At 61.7% G+C, this 17,625-nt stretch overlaps 2 protein-coding genes across 9 annotated transcripts; one reads left to right on the top strand and one right to left on the bottom strand.

Moving 5' to 3' along the window:
• Nucleotides 1–1,322: 1,322 nt before the first annotated feature.
• On the top strand, nt 1,323–7,425 carry GAS2L2 (growth arrest specific 2 like 2). Of its 2 annotated transcripts, XM_058854599.1 has the most exons (8): nt 1,323–1,418; nt 1,710–1,884; nt 1,986–2,355; nt 2,947–3,185; nt 3,365–3,472; nt 3,969–4,065; nt 4,392–4,656; nt 4,808–7,425. In XM_058854599.1, the coding sequence occupies exons 3-8, from the start codon at nt 1,998–2,000 to the stop codon at nt 6,027–6,029; spliced, it is 2,289 nt and encodes a 762-aa protein (XP_058710582.1). In that variant the 5' UTR covers nt 1,323–1,418; nt 1,710–1,884; nt 1,986–1,997; the 3' UTR covers nt 6,030–7,425. The 2 variants fall into 2 exon arrangements, with proteins under 2 accessions (XP_058710582.1, XP_058710583.1); XM_058854600.1 differs by lacking the exons at nt 1,323–1,418; nt 1,710–1,884 and having other exon boundaries at nt 2,003–2,123; nt 2,278–2,355.
• Nucleotides 6,793–16,406, bottom strand: RASL10B (RAS like family 10 member B). 7 transcript variants are annotated; one of them, XR_009279299.1, is made up of 5 exons: nt 15,808–16,406; nt 12,675–13,007; nt 10,101–10,145; nt 9,300–9,730; nt 6,793–9,266 (listed from the first exon to the last, which is right to left on the bottom strand). XR_009279299.1 is itself a non-coding variant. In XM_058854601.1 (4 exons), the coding sequence occupies exons 2-4, from the start codon at nt 12,888–12,890 to the stop codon at nt 9,377–9,379; spliced, it is 615 nt and encodes a 204-aa protein (XP_058710584.1). In that variant the 5' UTR covers nt 12,891–13,007; nt 15,808–16,405; the 3' UTR covers nt 6,793–9,376. The 7 variants fall into 7 exon arrangements, 3 of the variants coding, with proteins under 3 accessions (XP_058710584.1, XP_058710586.1, XP_058710585.1); XR_009279298.1 differs by having other exon boundaries at nt 6,793–9,278; nt 9,320–9,730; XR_009279300.1 differs by having other exon boundaries at nt 9,320–9,730.
• Between the last annotated feature and the right edge of the window lie 1,219 nt (nt 16,407–17,625).

Below are 17,625 nucleotides of genomic sequence, written 5' to 3'. Positions count from 1 at the left end.
GCAGCGCAGGGCTTGCCCTAAGCAGGGTGCCAGGGCTGGTACTTCCCGAGGGCTCTCAGTGCCGGACGCCAGCTGAGCTCTGGGTTTGGCAGGATGGGGAGCCAGCACTCTTCTCTTTCTCACAACACTTGTGAGCGAGCCCTTCATGTGCAGACACAGGGTCCTCATCTGCCTAAAACCTCAGGGGATTTTCCACTTTGCCAAAGAAACGCCCCCACAGCATTTTCATTGGAATTAAATGATAATAAGGTGACGTTGCCTGCAGGGAATCCCAAGGGCTTGGAGACCTGACAGCAAATAAAAACCAACCTCTGGATATGTGGCATTGGGATTTGTGCTGGTTTTCATGTCACACTTTGGGTTTGGGGTTTTTTTTAAAGCAAATCTCCAATTTCCTGACAGGGTTGTGTTTAAGATGCCTTTGGGTGTTTGGGGTTGGAGTGGGGATTGTTGAATTTGGCCTCAGCTTTCATGCTTGCAGGATCAAAGAGGGGAGATGGATCCCATTGAAAACTCACTGATGATGATGAAAACACGGAAATTCTCTTTCCTACTTCATCCCCAAACCACTGAGGATTTTTCCACACTTTGGGATGTGCTAATAGTTTTTTTCCCCAGGCTGAATTCATTCATTATCCCTTTTCCTGTTCCCTTAGGAGAAAACCAGGCAGCCCATCTGCTGTGTGACTGGAGGCTGAGGATGGGGCTACCTCAAATCCTCTCCCCTTTTTGTGTTTTCCATCTCTCCCCTGGCTTGCTGCCCTGGGTTTCTTGGGGCTGTGTCCTGTGGGGTGCCCTGGGGCCCTGTGATGCTGCCAGGGCTGGGGCTGAGCTCAGCAAGGGTCACTCTAGATTGTCACCCCATCAGTTTGGGGGGGTCTGGAAGAGGTGAACTCAAGCCCTGAGCCTTTCAATCCACCCCACTGGGTGCCCTGGATGGAAATCCAGCTTCTCAAGGGTTCTTTTCTCCTGCTGGACTCCCTGGCTGGGCACATCAGGCACAGACTCCTCCGGCCTGCCACACATTCCCCAGACAGAATAGCTGGGATTCTTGCATTCCCTCCCCCAAAATGACCCCAGCTGGGCACTGATCTGCAGTGACATCAGCAGCTGGCTCCAGGGAGAGGAGGGGTCCCCCAACACAGCAAGGAGTCCCACAAAGCCCAGGAGAGGCTCTGTTTTGGTCCCAAGGCATGAACACTTCCCTGGCAGATTTGTTTTTTGCAGGAGTACCTGACTGCTGTGGCAGCTCTGCCAGGCTTGGCTTAGGGAGGGAGTATCCCACATTCCCAGGGGTGCCCACTCATGTGCAGTTATTTCCTTAAAGCCCCAACTCCTGGAGTCACTCCATTTTGCCAAAGACCTCGCTGTTGTGGCAATGAGGGAGCAGAGGAGCACAGAACAGAGAAAGCTCAAAGGTGGGTGTGAAAATAAACCCTTCTCACCTTGAGGTTGCCCTGAAGGTGCACCTTGTGGCCCTCAGGTCACCTCACCTGTGGTGGAGGTGGCTGTAGGGGTTTTGGGGAGGGGGAAAATCCCTCCTTGTGGGGTTGGGAACAAACTGGGGGCTGATGAGCTGCTCTCTAACGCCTTCCTGCCCCAGAGCCAGGGCTCTTGAGGGGGTGGAAATCCACCCCTGGCATGGCTGGGGAGGAGCAGGGCTGTGACAGAGGAGCAGGTGTTGAAGGGTTAACAAGGAGTGTTTGCAGCCAGTCCCTTGTCACCAAGGAGAAGGGATCAGCACTTGGGAAGGAAACAAAACACCCACTGCCCAGGAGGGTGATTTCCTCTCCCCGAGCAGCACTACAGCCCTGGGACCCCGGGGGGGCTCTGGACACCAGCACAGCGTCACCACCCCCTGTGGCAGGGAGCAAGTGGCACCAGGTGAGCGTGGCTGCTGGGGACAGGGCTGGGGACAGGGCTGGGGACAGGGCTGGGGCACCTCTCCATGTCCCTTTCATCCTTTTCCCTCACCCTCCTCCCAGGCTTATGGCAGAATGTGGGGGGCACCGGGCACGGGGGTGCGGAGCATCCGTCCCTACCAGTCCAGCGAGCAGTACCTGTACGCCATGAAGGAGGACCTGGCAGAGTGGCTGAAGGAGCTCTATGACCTTGACATCGAGGTGGGCACCTTCTTGGAGGTGCTGGAGACGGGGGCTGTGCTTTGCTCCCACGCCAACCACGTCACCCAGGTGGCCGGGGAGTTTGCCCGTGCCTGCCCCGACGTGGCCCGGCACCTCCACCTGCCCACCGCCGGTGTCACCTGCAACCTCACAGCACAGCCAGGCACCTTCCAGGCCAGGGACAACGTCTCCAACTTCATCCAGTGGTGCAGGAAGGAAATGGGTATCAAAGGTAGGATGCCAGGCTCCAGCTGTCCCATGTCTCCATGTTCCAGTCCCCCTCCACCCCCTCCACGTGTCCCCCAAGCCCAGCGCCGCCCCGGCATGGGACAGCACCATGTGCCTGCATCCCTGAGCTGGAATTCCTCCTACGAGGTCCTGCAGTGTTTGCTTGGGTGCAAATATGCACAGGAGGAATGGAAAAGGAAAGGGTGGATGGCACAGTGTGTCCCTGCCAGGCACGGCACGATCCCAGCCCTAAGGACAGCAGGAGAAGTCCTGGCTCTGAGCAAAGCCTCTCTCACCCTGTCCTACCACCGTGGATGCCCAGGAAGGAGAGTGGCACAGAGCAAGACGTCCTCAGGGCACTCAGACCCTGAGTTTTGTGGCTTTGGAAGCCATGAAACAGCTGTAGATGCCCAAAAGGAAAGGCTCTTCCTCCTTTGTTATTTATCCCAACTCTTGTTGAACCCAACCCTATTCCTGGTGGGATGGCTCCAGTGAAGAGCACCCTTCTGGGTGGGTTCTGACTCCATCCGTGCCCCCCATCCCCTCTGCCCCCGTCCCCACATCCCCTGGCTCAGCCCAGCCCTGCCCTGCCCAGACGTCCTGATGTTCGAGACAGAGGACCTGGTGCTGAGGAAGAACGAGAAGAACTTCGTGCTGTGCCTGCTGGAGCTGGCACGCCACGCTTCCCGCCTCGGAATGCGCGCCCCGACCCTGGTGCAGATGGAGGAGGAGATCGAGGAGGAGCTTCGGCAGGAGCTGGACCTGCCTCCCATGGACACCGCCCTGCCCCGGGGCCCCAGGAAACCACGGGACCTCAACAACCTCGACCAGATGGTACAGAGGGGAGTGGGGTGGCATGGAGATGGGCATGGAGATGGATGGGGATGGGGATGGAGATGGATGGGATGGGCATGGAGATGGGTGGGATGGAGATGGAGATGGATGGGATGGGCATGGGCACCACGGGAGCTTTCCCAGCAGCCCTGGTGAGGACCCATCCCTGCTGCCCACAGGTCCAGCACCTGGTGAGCCGCTGTACCTGCCCTGTCCAGTTCCCCATGATCAAGCTCTCCGAAGGGAAATACCGTGTGGGGGACTCTGACACCCTCATCTTTGTGCGGGTGAGTCTGCTCCACCCTGTGCCTTTGGGGGAAAAGCATCAGGAGTTCTGCTCTGCTGCCGTGGCCCCTTTTCCATAATCCCCCAAAAAGGGCCCGTGTGGGAATTTTGGCCGCGTTTCCCAAAGCAGGGCAGCAGGGGAGCTCAGCCCTGCGATAGGTGTTGGTAGGGATTGAACCATCCGCGTGTGTGGGACCAAACCTGACATCCCACAGAGCCAAAGCCTGGTCTCACCCAGCAATGGGAGCACCGGGGTGTTCTAAATCCATCCCTAAGCCTGACCAAAGAACTCAGCACGTGTCGGAGAACAGGGATTTTCCAAAAGGATTTGTGGTGACGAAATAAACCTGTCGGGAGGGCCGCAGGAGCTGAGCCAGGGTCTCAGCCGTCCTTTGGGACACCTGGTGGCACTTCGGGCAAGCCCACAGCTCCCGCAGCCCGGCCGAGCGTGTCACCCCCCGGCTGGCGGTGTCCCACGGCACGGACATTCCCGTGCAGATCCTGCGGGAACACGTCATGGTGCGGGTCGGGGGCGGCTGGGACACGCTGGAGCATTACCTGGACAAGCACGACCCGTGTCGCTGCAGCTCGCTCTGTGAGTCCCCGCGTCCCCAAACCCCGCGGCTGGATGGGCCGGGGGGGGAGGAATCTGTGCTTGGTCTCGCTGCTTTTCGGGGGTATTTTCAAGAGCGGGAGGCTTTGGTACAGCCATACCTCGTTGTTTTACCCGGGAATGATGGGGTTTGGGGACTTTCTTTGGCTTTGGTGGCCACTAGAGGTCATGGAAGACTTTTGAATGGAGCCGGACCCCAAAAGCCTCTTTGCAGGGAGCGCATCTCTCTGCGGCGGGCTGGATGCTGGGTGGGCTGCACCGGGGGGTGATGCAGGGGGGGACAGGGCTGCTGAGCGTTGTCCCCACAGCTCACAAACAAGCCTGGAAAGCCCGGAGCCCGCAGCAGCAAGTGCAGCACGAGGTGCGGCTGTGCCCGACCCCGAGGGCGGCCGCCCGCAGCCCCCAGCCCGCGCTGCTGGTCAGCCGCTCCCAGAGCCCCCTGCCCCCTGTCCCTTGGGGGTCCCGTGTCCCCCCTGGCCCCGGCTCCCCTGCCACCCCCTCGCCGGAGGGCTCGGGTCGCCGGCCGGGTGCCAGCCCCCACCGAGAGCAGCCCCGGAGGGTCCCTTCGGGCAGGTGAGTGGCGCAGAGATGCTTCGTGCCTCCAACTGCTTCAGTTTTCTCACATCCTTGGAATTTTTTCCCCCGCTCCCTTCTGGAGGTGCCCAGCTCCAGGCGGGATCGGGGGGGATGCAGCAGCTCCTTGCTCCGCTGTCTCTCCCTGCAGGATGCGGGAGCCACCCGCTGTCCCTCTGGGGAAGCAGCCGCCACCATCCCGGTCCCCGGCTCGGTCCGGCTCCCCCGGGCACGGGGCGAGGGGCCGGGCACCCACCCCTTCCCGGCTGAGCTTCCCGAACTGCTCGGGGGTCCCCGGGGCACCGCAAGGGACCAGCCCAGGGAAAGCCACCCCTGCGGCACCGGCACGGGGCAGGTCCGCAGCACCCAGCCCACGGACGGTCCCAGCACCTCCGAGAAGCAGCCAGCAAGGAGGAAAACCGTCTGTGGTGGCTGCCAGGCCACAGGGAACGGAGGCACCCACCACAGTGACACCCCGAGCCCCCAGTCCCTTAAAGGTCCGTGCCTCCAGTCCCCGAAAGGTCCTCTCCCCCTCCTCGCACCGGGATGTCCCGGGGGACTCACAGAGCCTGAAGAGCCCACGGGAAGGGAGGCAGGGAGCTCTTGGCCGGGGCCGACAGCCCTCACCCCGGAATTCCTCCAGCCGACCCCCGAAACTGGACAGCGGCGTTAAACCCCCCAGGAAAGGCAGCCCGGCCGCCTCCCGGCCCCTCACCCCTCCGGGCCGCTCTGCAGAGGGGTGCAAGCTCTGGGAGGGTCCCCAGGGGACACGGCAGTGCCAGCCAGCCCCGAGCCCAAGGGCTGCGGCTGCCGAGGGACCTCGGGTGCCAGAGGATGAAGCCGGGGGAGGCTGCGGCCCTGGCGATGGGGCTGGGGGGCTCCGGGGGTGCTGTGGGAACTCGCAGCCCCCCGGCTATGACAGGGTGGTGGAGGAGCTCTCCCGGGGGCCGCAGCCCCTGCGCCCTGTGGGGATGTGGAGCCAGGTCCCCAAAACCCCCGCAAGAGCTGTCCCGCAGCTCCTGGGCCCGGGGGAGGAGGAGCGGCCGGGACTGGGGGTCCAGACCCCGCGGGGACCCAGGGCCAACAACGCCGCCAAGCCCCGGCGGTGCCTGAAGAAGCCCGAGCGTGTCCCCTCCATCTACAAGCTGAAGCTGCGGCCCAAGGTGCGTCCCCGGCGGGACCACAGGCCGGGCAAGCGCCCCTCGCGCATCCCCACCCCGCTGGGGCATCGCCCCCCTGCCCCCCGCACCCAGCACCGCCCCCCGGGGACCCCCCGAGCCCCCCAGTCCCGCAGCACCCGCCCCACGGCCGAGCCGCCCCTGGCTGACAGCGGCACCTGGCTGACCGAGGATGATGAGGAGTCCTGGGTCTGAGCCCACCCCGAGAGTCGGACAGACGGACGGACCCCTCCCTCTAAAGGTGGGAGCGATGCTGAAGCTGAAACTGGAGCTGCGGTGCCCGAGGATTCCAAGCGAGGGGCCCCACCTCACTCCGAGGGCTGCGCCCCCTCCTTCCCCATGAATTTTTTCTGTACTGGTAATCCTGCTAAGCAGGCGTTTTGTACTGGTTTGGGTGGAAAAATCCAGCCCCAAATTGAGAGAATGGGATGCTTGCTGCAGGAGGAAGGGTTGAGCCCCCCCTGAAGTGTGGACAACCCACCCTTGACATCTGTAAAAATGTCAATGTTCCTCGATATTCCACATCAGCACCACGGGACAGTGAGCCTCGTGTGTGACAGCTCCAGGGTGCTTGGGTCACTCAGGTCAGGGGGTCACAGGAGGGGTCCCTGGCTGACCCCCGTGGTCCCTTCTGGGGTGATGGATGTCACCGAGGGTCACAGCAGACACTGCTGCACCCCGAGCCCGCAGCCACGGACCCAGCAATGCTGGTTGTGCAATAGAGATGTACCAAAACTCTTCTGTTTCCACATCTTTTCTGTGTGGGTGGGGAGGGAGAGAGGATAATCCTGAGATTATCCCATCCCCGTCCCTCTGAGAACCCCACAAGGCCCAGGAGAGCCCCATTTTCCACGAGAGGATGAAGTCAGCCCCACTTCCCTGCAGAGGAGCAGCAAATGTGAGCGCTGGGACTCTGGGAATTCAAAACCTGCCGGCAAAAACACTCCTGAGGCTGGTGTGGAACAAGGGGGACAGACCTGATTTTTAATTCAATTTCAAAGAAGGAGGTGCAGGGCGTCACAGGCGGTGTAGACACCTCGGGAATCTCTGACAAGGAGTCCAGGGGGGAAAGGAAAGCCAAGTCCAGGCAACTGGGATGTTCAGTGGGGCAGGAGGAGGAGGGAGGGAGAGGGAAGCATCCTTGGTGGGGCCGAACCAAACCCAGGCATCACCTCCACGAGCACGGGGGCAGAAACCTGGCACTGCCCTGGGCACAGCAGTGGGGCCATCCCAGCCTGTGCCAGGCCCAGGCTGCTCTCAGCAGGACCAGGCTGGCGTTGGGTGAGTGGTAAATCTGTAGTAAGGTGTGAGTAGGGCTGCGGGGTGCTCGTGGCTGCTGCTGTGCTCCCGTGAGCTCCGATCCCTGCGCCTGGAAACCTCGGATCTTCCTGCCTGGGATTCCCTGCCTGCACCCAGGGTGCCACCACCACCACCACCTACCCCTTCCTGGGCTCTTGGGAAAGTAACTCTTTGTAGCCCTCGTTTTCCCGGGAGCTGGGAAATGCTGTCGAAGCAGTGAGAGTTGTTATTATTACTAATATAACTTCCTCTGTCTATAAAGTACAATAGAATATAACAATTATATTTAGAACCTTTTTTTTTTTTTTGGTTTTTTTTTTCTTCAAAATACTAAATAGATGCTATAAAAACCTGTAACTAATTGTGCTATAAACTGCAGGCTACAGGGTTATAACAAACAATGTATTGGCTTAGTCGTTGATATGTGTACGTCAGAGCACTTCATAAATGCTTTATTATTAGCATTTACCGAGGAATTTCCTTCTCAGACGATTTAGAGGGATAAAGCTCTAGCCAGAGATCGATAAGTGGACTTACATGTGTTAATAAATCCTGACAGGATGAGCTTGGCTGGGGGAGCCGGGCTTGCCGTGAAGGCGAGGGATGGTGACAAGTGCCACTGCCCTTCCCAGCTGAGATGGCCCCGTGTCCCCTCCCATTGCCTTTCCTCATTTTTTCCCTTTTTCTGTTAATTTTGGAGCAAGGGGTTTGATTCCCCAAGCAGGGAGGGAGCAGCAGGGTGTGTGTACCCCCAGCCCTGGGGCAGGGATGGGGCGCTGAGAGGCACTGGAGCTCGGCTGGAGCTGCCTTTAATGGGAAGCATTTCGAGGGCACAGCGGAGCTGCTGGGCCGTGGACACCTGGCTGTGGTGGGAGACAGGGCTGGGTGTCCTCTTTTGCTGCCCAGAGCAGCGCTGAGCCCCTCCAGCTCCTTGCTACAGCAGGAATTACAGAGATGGTTTTGCTGGAGGATGGATCAGACACAGATCCTGCCTCAGGAGGTGAGGATGGTGTTTCCCTGTGTCACACAGGGACCAGCCATGGACAAACCACGACCCCTTTGGCCTCTTGCTCGCCCTTCACTGCCCCATCATCATCATCATCTCCTGACAGGGGCTGCCCTTTGCCAACCCACCCTGCAGGGCAGGCTGCAACTCTGGTGCGAAAAATAAACCAGAAGATTAAAAAAAAAAAAATGAAATAAAAAAAAAAAAGCGGGGGGACTCACTTTCCTGTAAGGGATATGCAGAGAGAAAAAAAACCCCAAGAACACAACTGGAAGTGCTGCTCCAGCTCCCGGCTGCTGCCGAGGGTCTCACCGGGATGGAGGTGACATCCCTGCGGGAAAAGCCGGCGGGGTGGGAGCTGGTGGCCCTGCCGGTGGCTGCCATGGCACAGGGACAGTGGAGCCCTGCCCCCCTGCCCGGGACACCGCGGGGCTGGGGTGGAACAAAGCCGGTCCCTGCTGAGCCCGGGACGAGAGGTAGCGGAGGGGTGACCTGACCGGCAAGGAGCGTTCCCAGATTATTTGGTGTTCACAGGCTGGGGGGAGGAGAAGCCTTCCGGGGCTGTGCTGGGGCAGAGGGGAGCTGCGAGCCCTGGGAAAGCAGAATCCAGCATCCTGGGGATATCAGGAACAGGATTCTGACTTACTTTTTTCCCCCCTTTCTCGCTTTTATCCAGAAATTCCACTTGGAAATTTGACCCGACCGAGCTCAAAGACAGCCCATGTAACCTGGCTGTTCTGCCCTCCGTAGGGAGAAATCCCAGCTCCACAAGGGGAAAAGCAGGATTCCTGTTTCCCTATGCCCCAGAGACAGAAGCACGGCCAGAACAGCGGGGTACAGGCGCTGGGTAATTCCCTTCCAGGAGCAGCTGATGGCAGCAGCAGCGCTGCCCCTGCGCTGCCAGGGCAGGGACGGGCAAGGATGAACCGACAGCCAAAATCTGGGCACCCTCCGAGGCTCCTGCTCCACCCTCCAGCGCCGGGCACAACCCCCCGGGATGGCTTCGGCCCCAAGCACCGGAGAGAGCTCAGGGGTTTAACCAAGGATCACCCACACCCTTCACCATGCCCAGGCAGCCTGGCCACCTCCCTATCCATCCTGGCCACCCCCCTGTCCAGCCTGGCCACCTCCCTGGCCACCTCCCTGTCCAGCCTGGCCACCCCCTGTCCATCCTGGCCACCTCCCTGTCCAGCCTGGCCACTGCACCGCCCTGCCCAGGGCTCCCCGTCCCCAAATGTCACGGCAGGGGACACGGAGGTGCCTCCAGCGCCGCTCGGGGAGCGGAGCCGGGGGTTCCCGGGGGCAGGGGGGGCTCACATCTCACATGATGGTGCAGCGGTTCCTGCGCAGCGCGCCCTGGAAGCGGATGGTGGTGTGGACGTGCTTGCAGCGGGCACAGCCCACGCTCTTGAGGAGCTCGCTGAAGAGCAGCAGGATGTGCCAGTTGTACTTGGCCGAGCACTCGATGTAGCCGCACTTCCACGTCTTCTTCACCAGGTTGGAGACGTTCCAGCGCGGGATGACCCGGCCCCGCTGCAGGTCCCGCTTGTTGCCCACGATGATGATGGGCGTCTCCGAGGTGCCGATGACCCTGGGGAGGGCGGGCGGTGGGAGAGGATGGAAGGGGACGGGGCACAGCGGGACAGCCCCGCCGGCCCGCAGAGCTCATCCCATCCCAAACGGGCTCCTGGCCGAGGCTTGCCAGGCAGAGCGTGCCCTGTCCCCTTGTCCCTCTCCACGGCCAGCCACCCCTCGATGGCATCTCCAGCTGCTCACTCAGGGCTCACCCACACGGGATACCTGCCTGGGCTTCTGCTGGTTTGGTTTTTGGGCTCCCATCCCTGCAAAGGGGCTTGGTGCCAGTCTAATGCCAGGATGTGCCCCCCTGATGCCCTTCTCCCTCTCCAGGAGCCACAGGGCTCCACCACCATGGGCACACACCATCCAAAAGCCATCCCTACCTTGTTTCCAGGATCTGCTGGCGGATGGTTTTGATGTACTCGAAGCTGTCAAAGCAACAGATGTCATAGACCAGGATGTAGGCATGGACGCTCCGGAGCCCCCTGCAACACACGTCCGCCCACTCCTGCAAGGTGCAGAGAGGGATCAATCCTGGCTCAGCCTGGGGGATGCCCTGCCCTGCCCTGTTCTGGGGATGGGCACCCCAAGGAGGCTGCTGTGGCAGCAGGGGGGCCACACATTCCCCAGCCCTGACCTCAGCACCCACGTCTGCTCTGCTCTGCCCCATCTGTGTCTGCCCCCACAGCTCCAGAGATCCCTTATCCCCCTTTTCAATCCAGGGGACAGGTAACAGGATTTTTCAACACCAATCCCGCTCCTGAGTGAGGATTGCAGCCTAATTACAGCTCCAGTGCTGAGCTGGGAGTGGGGCTGAATGCCCCCTGCCTTGTGTGTAAAAGTTTCATCCTCCAGAGCTGCTAATGAGCTGTGTTAATTAGTGATGCACCCTGGTTTTTGGGGCAGGGCAGGTGAGGAGGATGCTGAGCCCCATCTGAGGTCTGAGGGAGAGGCACCAGCAGCTCTGTGGGTCGGGGGGGGAAGGTGGCAGCAGGTCTGTCTGGAGGGGACATGGGGACAGAAGAGAAGCAGAGACTTCTCAGGAATTGAGTCTGTGAGAGCAAGATGTGGATCCAGGGCAGAGGCAGGCAGGAGTGGCCTCTCTACAGCCAAAATCTGAAGCTGTAAGAAATTCATGCTGTTAGGAAACTCCTGTGTTTCTGGGAACAACGGGAATAATTTTTTCCCCATGCTATAAGAGTGAAAATCTGCCTGACTTTAGGCACTTTCCCACCCCAGCAGTGGGACCCTGCAGGCAGCACTGCAAAACCCTCCCGAGTGCCTCTGGAAAGGAGAAAGATTCCCCAGGGAGGAAAAGCATCACTTCTCCCTGAGCAAACCCCTTCAGAGCCATGAATCAGCCCTTGCCGGGTTTATCATCAGAATGAGATGGGGAAAGGGGAGTTTGGGGATGTGCGTTGGTCTCCGTCACTGAGGGCAGCACGGGAAGGAGCTGGGAGGGGGAAGAGTGACACAGCCTCTCCCTGTGCACCCAGGGGAGATGTGGGGAGATCCTCAGGCTCAGAGACGCAGGAGGATGGAGCAGCAGCCTCTGGGTTACTCTGGGTCCTGACACATCTGGGAGACAACAAACTGCAGCTATTTCACCGTGCTGGGGGGCAGCTCAGCGATGCCAGGATGGTTTTCCTCACGCAGTGCAGGTTTCCCGGGATGCTGGAGCTGCAGAAGTGTTGCACTGCGGGAGCAGGATCACAGAGAGCCACTGGCTCCTGCTCCTCTTCCAGGACAGCACTGCAGGGATGCTTCTCCTGGCACAGAGCTGAGTCCAGCGATGTTTCCCAGCAGACAGAGCCATATCCCTCACCATGGCCCTCTCCTTTCCCCTCAGAGCCATCCCTCTGATCACCCTCTCTTCCCTGGAAACCTCCATCTGCTCCCACCGGCCGCCTCCTCTGGAGTGCAGCAAGGCAAGGAGTTAATGGAGTGTGTAAACATCGGCTGCCATGTCAATAAATTACCTTTTGCTATTTTGGGCTGTTTCTCACGCTGACCTTTTGTTCCCTGCACTCACCCATTAATTTTTAAACCTTCTCCTCTCCCCTGGAATGCTCACTTCACCTCCTGCCCGATGGCACAGGGACTCTTGGAGCACTACATGACCCCATTCCTGCTGGGGACAGGGACACTGTGACAAATTGAGGTGGCCCCACTGGTGGCACTGCCCTCCAGCGTGGCTGCAGCCACAGCTGGGAACCTCCAGCTCCTTTCCCCACAGTGGTGACACAACTTGTGCCCCTGGGACTGGGGCTATGGCATGAGCTTAAAATCCTCTTTTCCCCCGTTAACTCCATCCTGGTTGGCACTGGTGGCAACATTTTCCAACCCCACACTGCCTTGTGGGGGTGCTTTGGAAGCACCTGAGGGTAGAGGAGGAGCTGGTGGGTTCAGAGCTCCAGGAACAAGTCCAGGCCATGCTGGAGGGGGTGATGGCCACTCCCAGGAGGGGACAAGCTCTGCCTGGCTTGAGCAGTGGGTGCATCTGGGCTCTGGCTCTCCAGGTTTTCACCTGAATGCTCTGCTGTTGTCTCTGACAGGCACAGGACTGGATCCCAGTGCTCCAGGATCCCAGTGCTCCAGAATCCCTGTGCTCCAGGATCCATCCCAGCACTCCAGGATCCATCCCAGCACTCCAGGATCCCAGTGCTCCAGGATCCCAGCTGGAGGTGGCTGTGGGCACTGCCAGAGCCACGCTCCTTGGAGCAGGATGCCATCTCTCTTGTGCTCATTGTCACCAAACTTTAAAGCACATTTTATCCTGGACCTGCTCAGCCACGAGGACACAATCCCTCATTAAGCAACCAAACCCTGATGTGGAGGGAGAAGCATCCCCCAAAAAAGCGATGCAGAACTGGAACCCCACAAAATTTAACAGCAAAACCCCACGGAGGTCACCGGAGACCCCCCAGAGGTGGAGGCCCCCTCGGGTGCCCCCCTACCTGCAGGGTGTTGACAGGGAAGGCGGTGATGGGGGGAAAGTCCATGATCTGCAGGTCGTGGACGTGGCCGTTCATGACCACGGCGGGCAGGTAGACGCGGCGGGCCGTGGTGGGCACGCACACCTCGCTGAACTCGTTGTACAGGAACTGCCGGACTATGGCACTCTTGCCCACGCCCTGGGCTCCCAGCACGGCGATCTTGAAGGTTGCCACCATCCCGCCGCACGCCGGCCGCTGCCCTGGTGCTGCCTCCGCGGTGCCGAGGCCGCATATTCCCGAGCAGGGGGCCTCAGCCCCATTCAGGATGCATTTCCCCTCCGGGACTCCACGTCACTGCAAGGCCAAGGAGAAGCTGGTCAGGTCTGGGAGACACCCCGGAGTTAGGGCGGTGTCGCTTCAGGGGATGTTTCCTCAAGCAGGAGCTGCGCCCTTGGCGCTGCAGGACCTCAGGGTCCCCCTTGGAGCCTCTCAGTCCAGCAGCCAAGGAAAGCCAGGATTTGAGTGAACTTTATTCCAGGAGGGTTCTCACAGGCACATTCAGCCCTTTGAGCACCAGAGCAAGGGAAGGGGCTGTCTGTGGCTCAGGGTTTGCTCAGCAGGGTCCCAGGCTGTGCTGGGGACTCAACCCTTGGCCGCTGTTACCAGCTGCTCCTTCCCGGTGCTGCCCCGAGCCGGGGAATCCATCTTCCCTTCGCTTGGACAGCCGGAATTGCCTTTTGCCGGGCGGGGGGAGATCGCTCTGTGCCTGCGAGCGACAGCTTGAACGTTTCGTTTCAGGCTCTGAGCACTCGGGCAATTAACCTGATGGGGAATCATTTGCCAGCCAGCTGCCAGGGTGAGCCCGGAGCCACCCCGGGGCAGGGCCCACGCGTGGGGGGACACGGGGGGGTAACCCACACACAGGAATGGGGGAGCTGAGGAGATTCCAGGACCGGGAGCTGTGATGGGGATGGCAAGGGTGAGGAGATGGGTCCCGCTCCCACTCGCTCTCTTCCCTAGGAAGCAGCTTGTGCTTTATCCCAAGGCGTGGATGCTTTGACCAATTTCTGATTCTCTGGTTCATTTTCCCTAAAAAAGCCATCTCCGAAGTGCAGGGCAGCAGCTGAAAGTGTCAGGTTCAAACCCTGTTGTGCCTGTTTGGTGGAGATTATTTACCCCAGGGGGAGCCTGGGCACAGAGGCTGGCACTGCTGGGTGCTGGAGTGGCCAAGCTCCCCGGGATCCCTTCAGCTGGGCCATGGCTCACACCATCCTCACCTTCCTCACTCCAGCGCTGGGGACCTTGTCCCCCCGTGCTGCTGGCGCTGTCCCCCGGGGTACTGGCTGTCCCCAGTCCCGGCAGCGGGAATGTTTCTGTGCCAGATGCAGGGAAATGGGAGGTGCGGGAGCCCCCGGGCCCGACCCTGCCAGGGCCTTTCTCGGCCAGCAGACAGCATTGTCACTGCAGGTCCCGGGGGCCACTCTGCTGCAGGGACAACCCCGTCCCCACAAACCCTTCCTCCTCACGGCAGCGTCCCCAGCTCCGCTGCGGGGCCGGAGGGTGATGGAGCGGCACAACTGGACCAAACCCAGCGCCCGCAGGGCTCCCTGGAACTGGGGCACGGGCTGAGCCCCGCTGCGCCTCCGCCAGAACCGCCTCGCCCTCTGTGCTGGCACAAGGGGCACCCCAAAAACATCAGAGGCCGACCTGACGGTCCCCGGCCCTACGAGCAGCTACTGTGGGAAACTGAGGCACGGCGGGGGGACCCTTCGGGGCGCCCCACGGTGGGGTGGTGGAGCCGGGACCAGCCGCGGGTCCTCGGGCGCGCCAGGCCGGGCTCCGCGGGCTGCAGGGCCGGGCGGGGGCTCGCAGGGGGCTCCAGGGAAAGGTGGCGCCGGCCCCCGCTGCGACCTTGGCCATCCTGCCACGCCTGGGGCACTGGAAGGGGCAACACCAGAGCCCCGTAGGGCGGGGGCGGCGGCAGCGTCCCTCACCCCACATCCCTCACCCCACATCCCGCCCCCCACATCCCCCGCACCCCCCGCACCCAGACCCTGCCGGGGATGCTCCGCTCGCGGTGGGCAGCGCGGCACCCCCGGCCCGCGGGGTGGCTGGAGGTGATCGGGGGATGCCGAGGGGAGACATCACCCGCAGCCGCCGCGCCGGCGGGAGAAGGGGAGCGGAGAGCACCGGAGCTCAACTTTCGCTGGGGACCCCCTCGTCCCCTCATGCCGGCCACCCCCGGCCCTGCCCAGCGGTAACTTTGCCCTCCCCGTCCTGCCCTTCCCAGCGGATCCCCGTACCTGGCAGCGGCGGCCCGGGCCCGCGGAGCCCCGGCGGGCGGCGGAGCCATGCGGCGAGCCCGGCTCGGGGCGGGCGGCCCCGCTGCAGAGCCCCGGCCCGGCCCGGCCCCCGCCCGGCGCGGCGACACCGGGGGGCGGCGGCGGGGAGCGGGGAGCCCGGCCGGGGCACGGCGGGGTCCGGGCAGGGATGGAGGCAGAGCCCGGTGGGATGGCGGGGATGCCCAGGAGGGAGGCGGGCAGCGCCCGGGGAGGGATGGAGGGAGGGATGGAGGGAGGGAAGCAGGCAGAGCTCAGGCAGGGATGCAGGCAGCGCCCGGGGAGGGAAGGAGGCTCTGCCCAGGCAGGGATGCAGAGGATGCCCGAGGAAGGATGCGGGCAGTGCCCGGCAGGGAAGGAGGCAGCACCCGGGAAAGGAGGCAGGGAATGCCCAGAGCGAGCCGCAGGAATCCAGCAGAGACACCGGCTTCTCCCGGGGCTCTGGGGAGGCGCCGATGGGAAAAGACCCTCCCATGTCCCCCCTGCAGTGTGCTGGGTGCAGCGCCGTCACCCCTTCCCTCCCCGGCGCCCCCGGCATCTGGGCTCTGATGCCCACCCCGGAGCAGCCCCTCGGGCCAGATTCCTTCGGGGGAGGTGGGCAGGACCCCTTCCGGGGAGCCTTTCCCTCCTCCGACCCTGCTGCTCGCCGTGCTCTCGGGCACAGAGGAGGCTTCACCTCCTCCCGCGGGCAGGGCTGGGGGTCTCTCCGTGCCCGAGGGGGACCCTGAGCCCAGGCTGGTTGCAGGCCCCACCAAAGGAGGGACATTTCTGTGGCAGAGGCTGCATTTTTGGGTCACCCCGCACGGAGCATTTACCTGCGTGCTGGACAGAGGGAAGATGCTGGCTGCACCTCCAGGAACATGGTCCAGGCCCCCGGGACACGCTGCTGATGGACTCCCTGCACCTCTCTGCTCCTCGAAACAGACCCCAGAGCCCTCTCCGGCCCCCCGTGACACCAGCGAGCACCGAGGTGTCTGCACAGCTCCGGCTGCGATCGCACGGGCTCGCCTGAACCCGAGCACCGGCGACAGCTCGGCCGGGCTCCCCCCAGCCTCGTCAGCACCTTCGGCTGGGAAAAATCATCTCCGGGGGCTCCTCTCCAGGGTCAGGAGGGGGTGCAGGTGGAAACACAACGCCGCGTCCCTCCTGGGGGACAAGGGGACGGCAGACACAGCCCCACGGCCGGGGGGTGCAGCCTTTGTGCCACCCCGGCAGCAGCACCGGGCAAAGCGGGTCACAGCCCCTTCGCCGTGCCCCGCGTTACAGCCGGGCTGGCAGAGACCTGGGCGTTATTTCCCTGCAAAGAACAGGATATTTCTGTGTCCCGGGGGTTATTTCCAGCCCGAGCTGCTGCTCCGCTTCCCCGCATCGCCATAAAGCAGCGCCGAGCCCTGGAATGTTTCAGGGAGAGCGCAGGGATCGGGCTGCACATGAACTCTCCTGCACAATTCAGGCTCCAGCCTCGGGGCTATTTTTAGCAGTTCCCTCCGAGATGCTCTTCAGTTGCAGTTTTATGTGTGAAATTTAATATACGAGGATGGGGGGGAGGGGAGTGGGGCTGGATCCTGGCACGTCCCTGCTGGCTGGGAGGTTTATCCCAGTCTCAGCGACACGAGTCCAAGGCAAACCTCAAATCATCCATCCACGAGCTCCTGTGCTCTGATGTGCAGGTGGCAGCAGGGGACAGGCAGAGCTGGCGGCTCGGGGAGCTGTGGTCAGATCCTGCCAGATCCAAAATCCTCACCTGAGTCCCTGCCTCTCCCCACACCCATCAGGGGCTCAGGGACCTGCTGTCACTGGCACGGAGCAGGTGAGGCCAGTGGGAGCAGCAGGGATTTTGGGGAGCCCACTCAGCACAGCAGGATTTGCCCCAGCTCCAGCCAGAGCAGCAAGGAACAACCCAGGAGGTCCCTGTCCCACATCATGGGCCTCAGGAACAGGGAAGGCTGTGGGGACCTGGCAGTTCCCAGCTCAGGGAGCATCACCTGTGTCCCCTGAGCCCCATGGGTGACAAATCCAGCTCCCAGGGTTGGTGTGTCCCTGCTGACAGGGCACAGTGTCTGCAAATCCATGGCAGCAGCAAAAAACAGTTTTTTCTTGAGGAGCCTCTGGCAGAACAGGGAGGGAGGAAGAAACCTTTCCCTTTGCCACAGGACATGAGGGGACAGCAGCTGACAGGGCACGGCTCTGAGAAACCCACAGCAGCTTTTGCTCCTGTTGGGCCAAATGCTGCTCCAGCAGGGAATGATGATCCATCCCAGGCACACCAGGGATGCAGGAAGGGACACAACAGCAAGATCAGGGACCCCAGAGCAGGCTGTCACTGTTGTTGACATGTGCAACTGCTTCCAACACAAATCCCAGTGCAGGCCAACACTGGTTGATAGGGCACCTGCCCTCCACAGAGGGTGGGAGTTCCCAAAAATCCAGGTGCTGCTAAGCCAAGGCTGGGCAGGGTGAGGGAAAAGGTCACTCTGCTCTAAAGCAACACCTCCCAAACGTGCTGCTTGTTCTGCTGGATTTCTGCCACTTCAGGTACTGAGTTTGGGGCTGCCCAAGCTTGGCTCTGGCCTGGCACAGAGGTTTTGCAGCCCAACCCATCTTGCTTGAGATGGGACCAGAGGTGGCAAAGC

The sequence above is a fragment of the Poecile atricapillus genome, chromosome 21, assembly GCF_030490865.1.
Source record: "Poecile atricapillus isolate bPoeAtr1 chromosome 21, bPoeAtr1.hap1, whole genome shotgun sequence".
NCBI lineage: Eukaryota > Metazoa > Chordata > Aves > Passeriformes > Paridae > Poecile > Poecile atricapillus.
The sequence above is the reverse complement of the archived record's forward strand: the minus strand, read 5'-3'. Positions and strand labels throughout refer to the sequence as shown.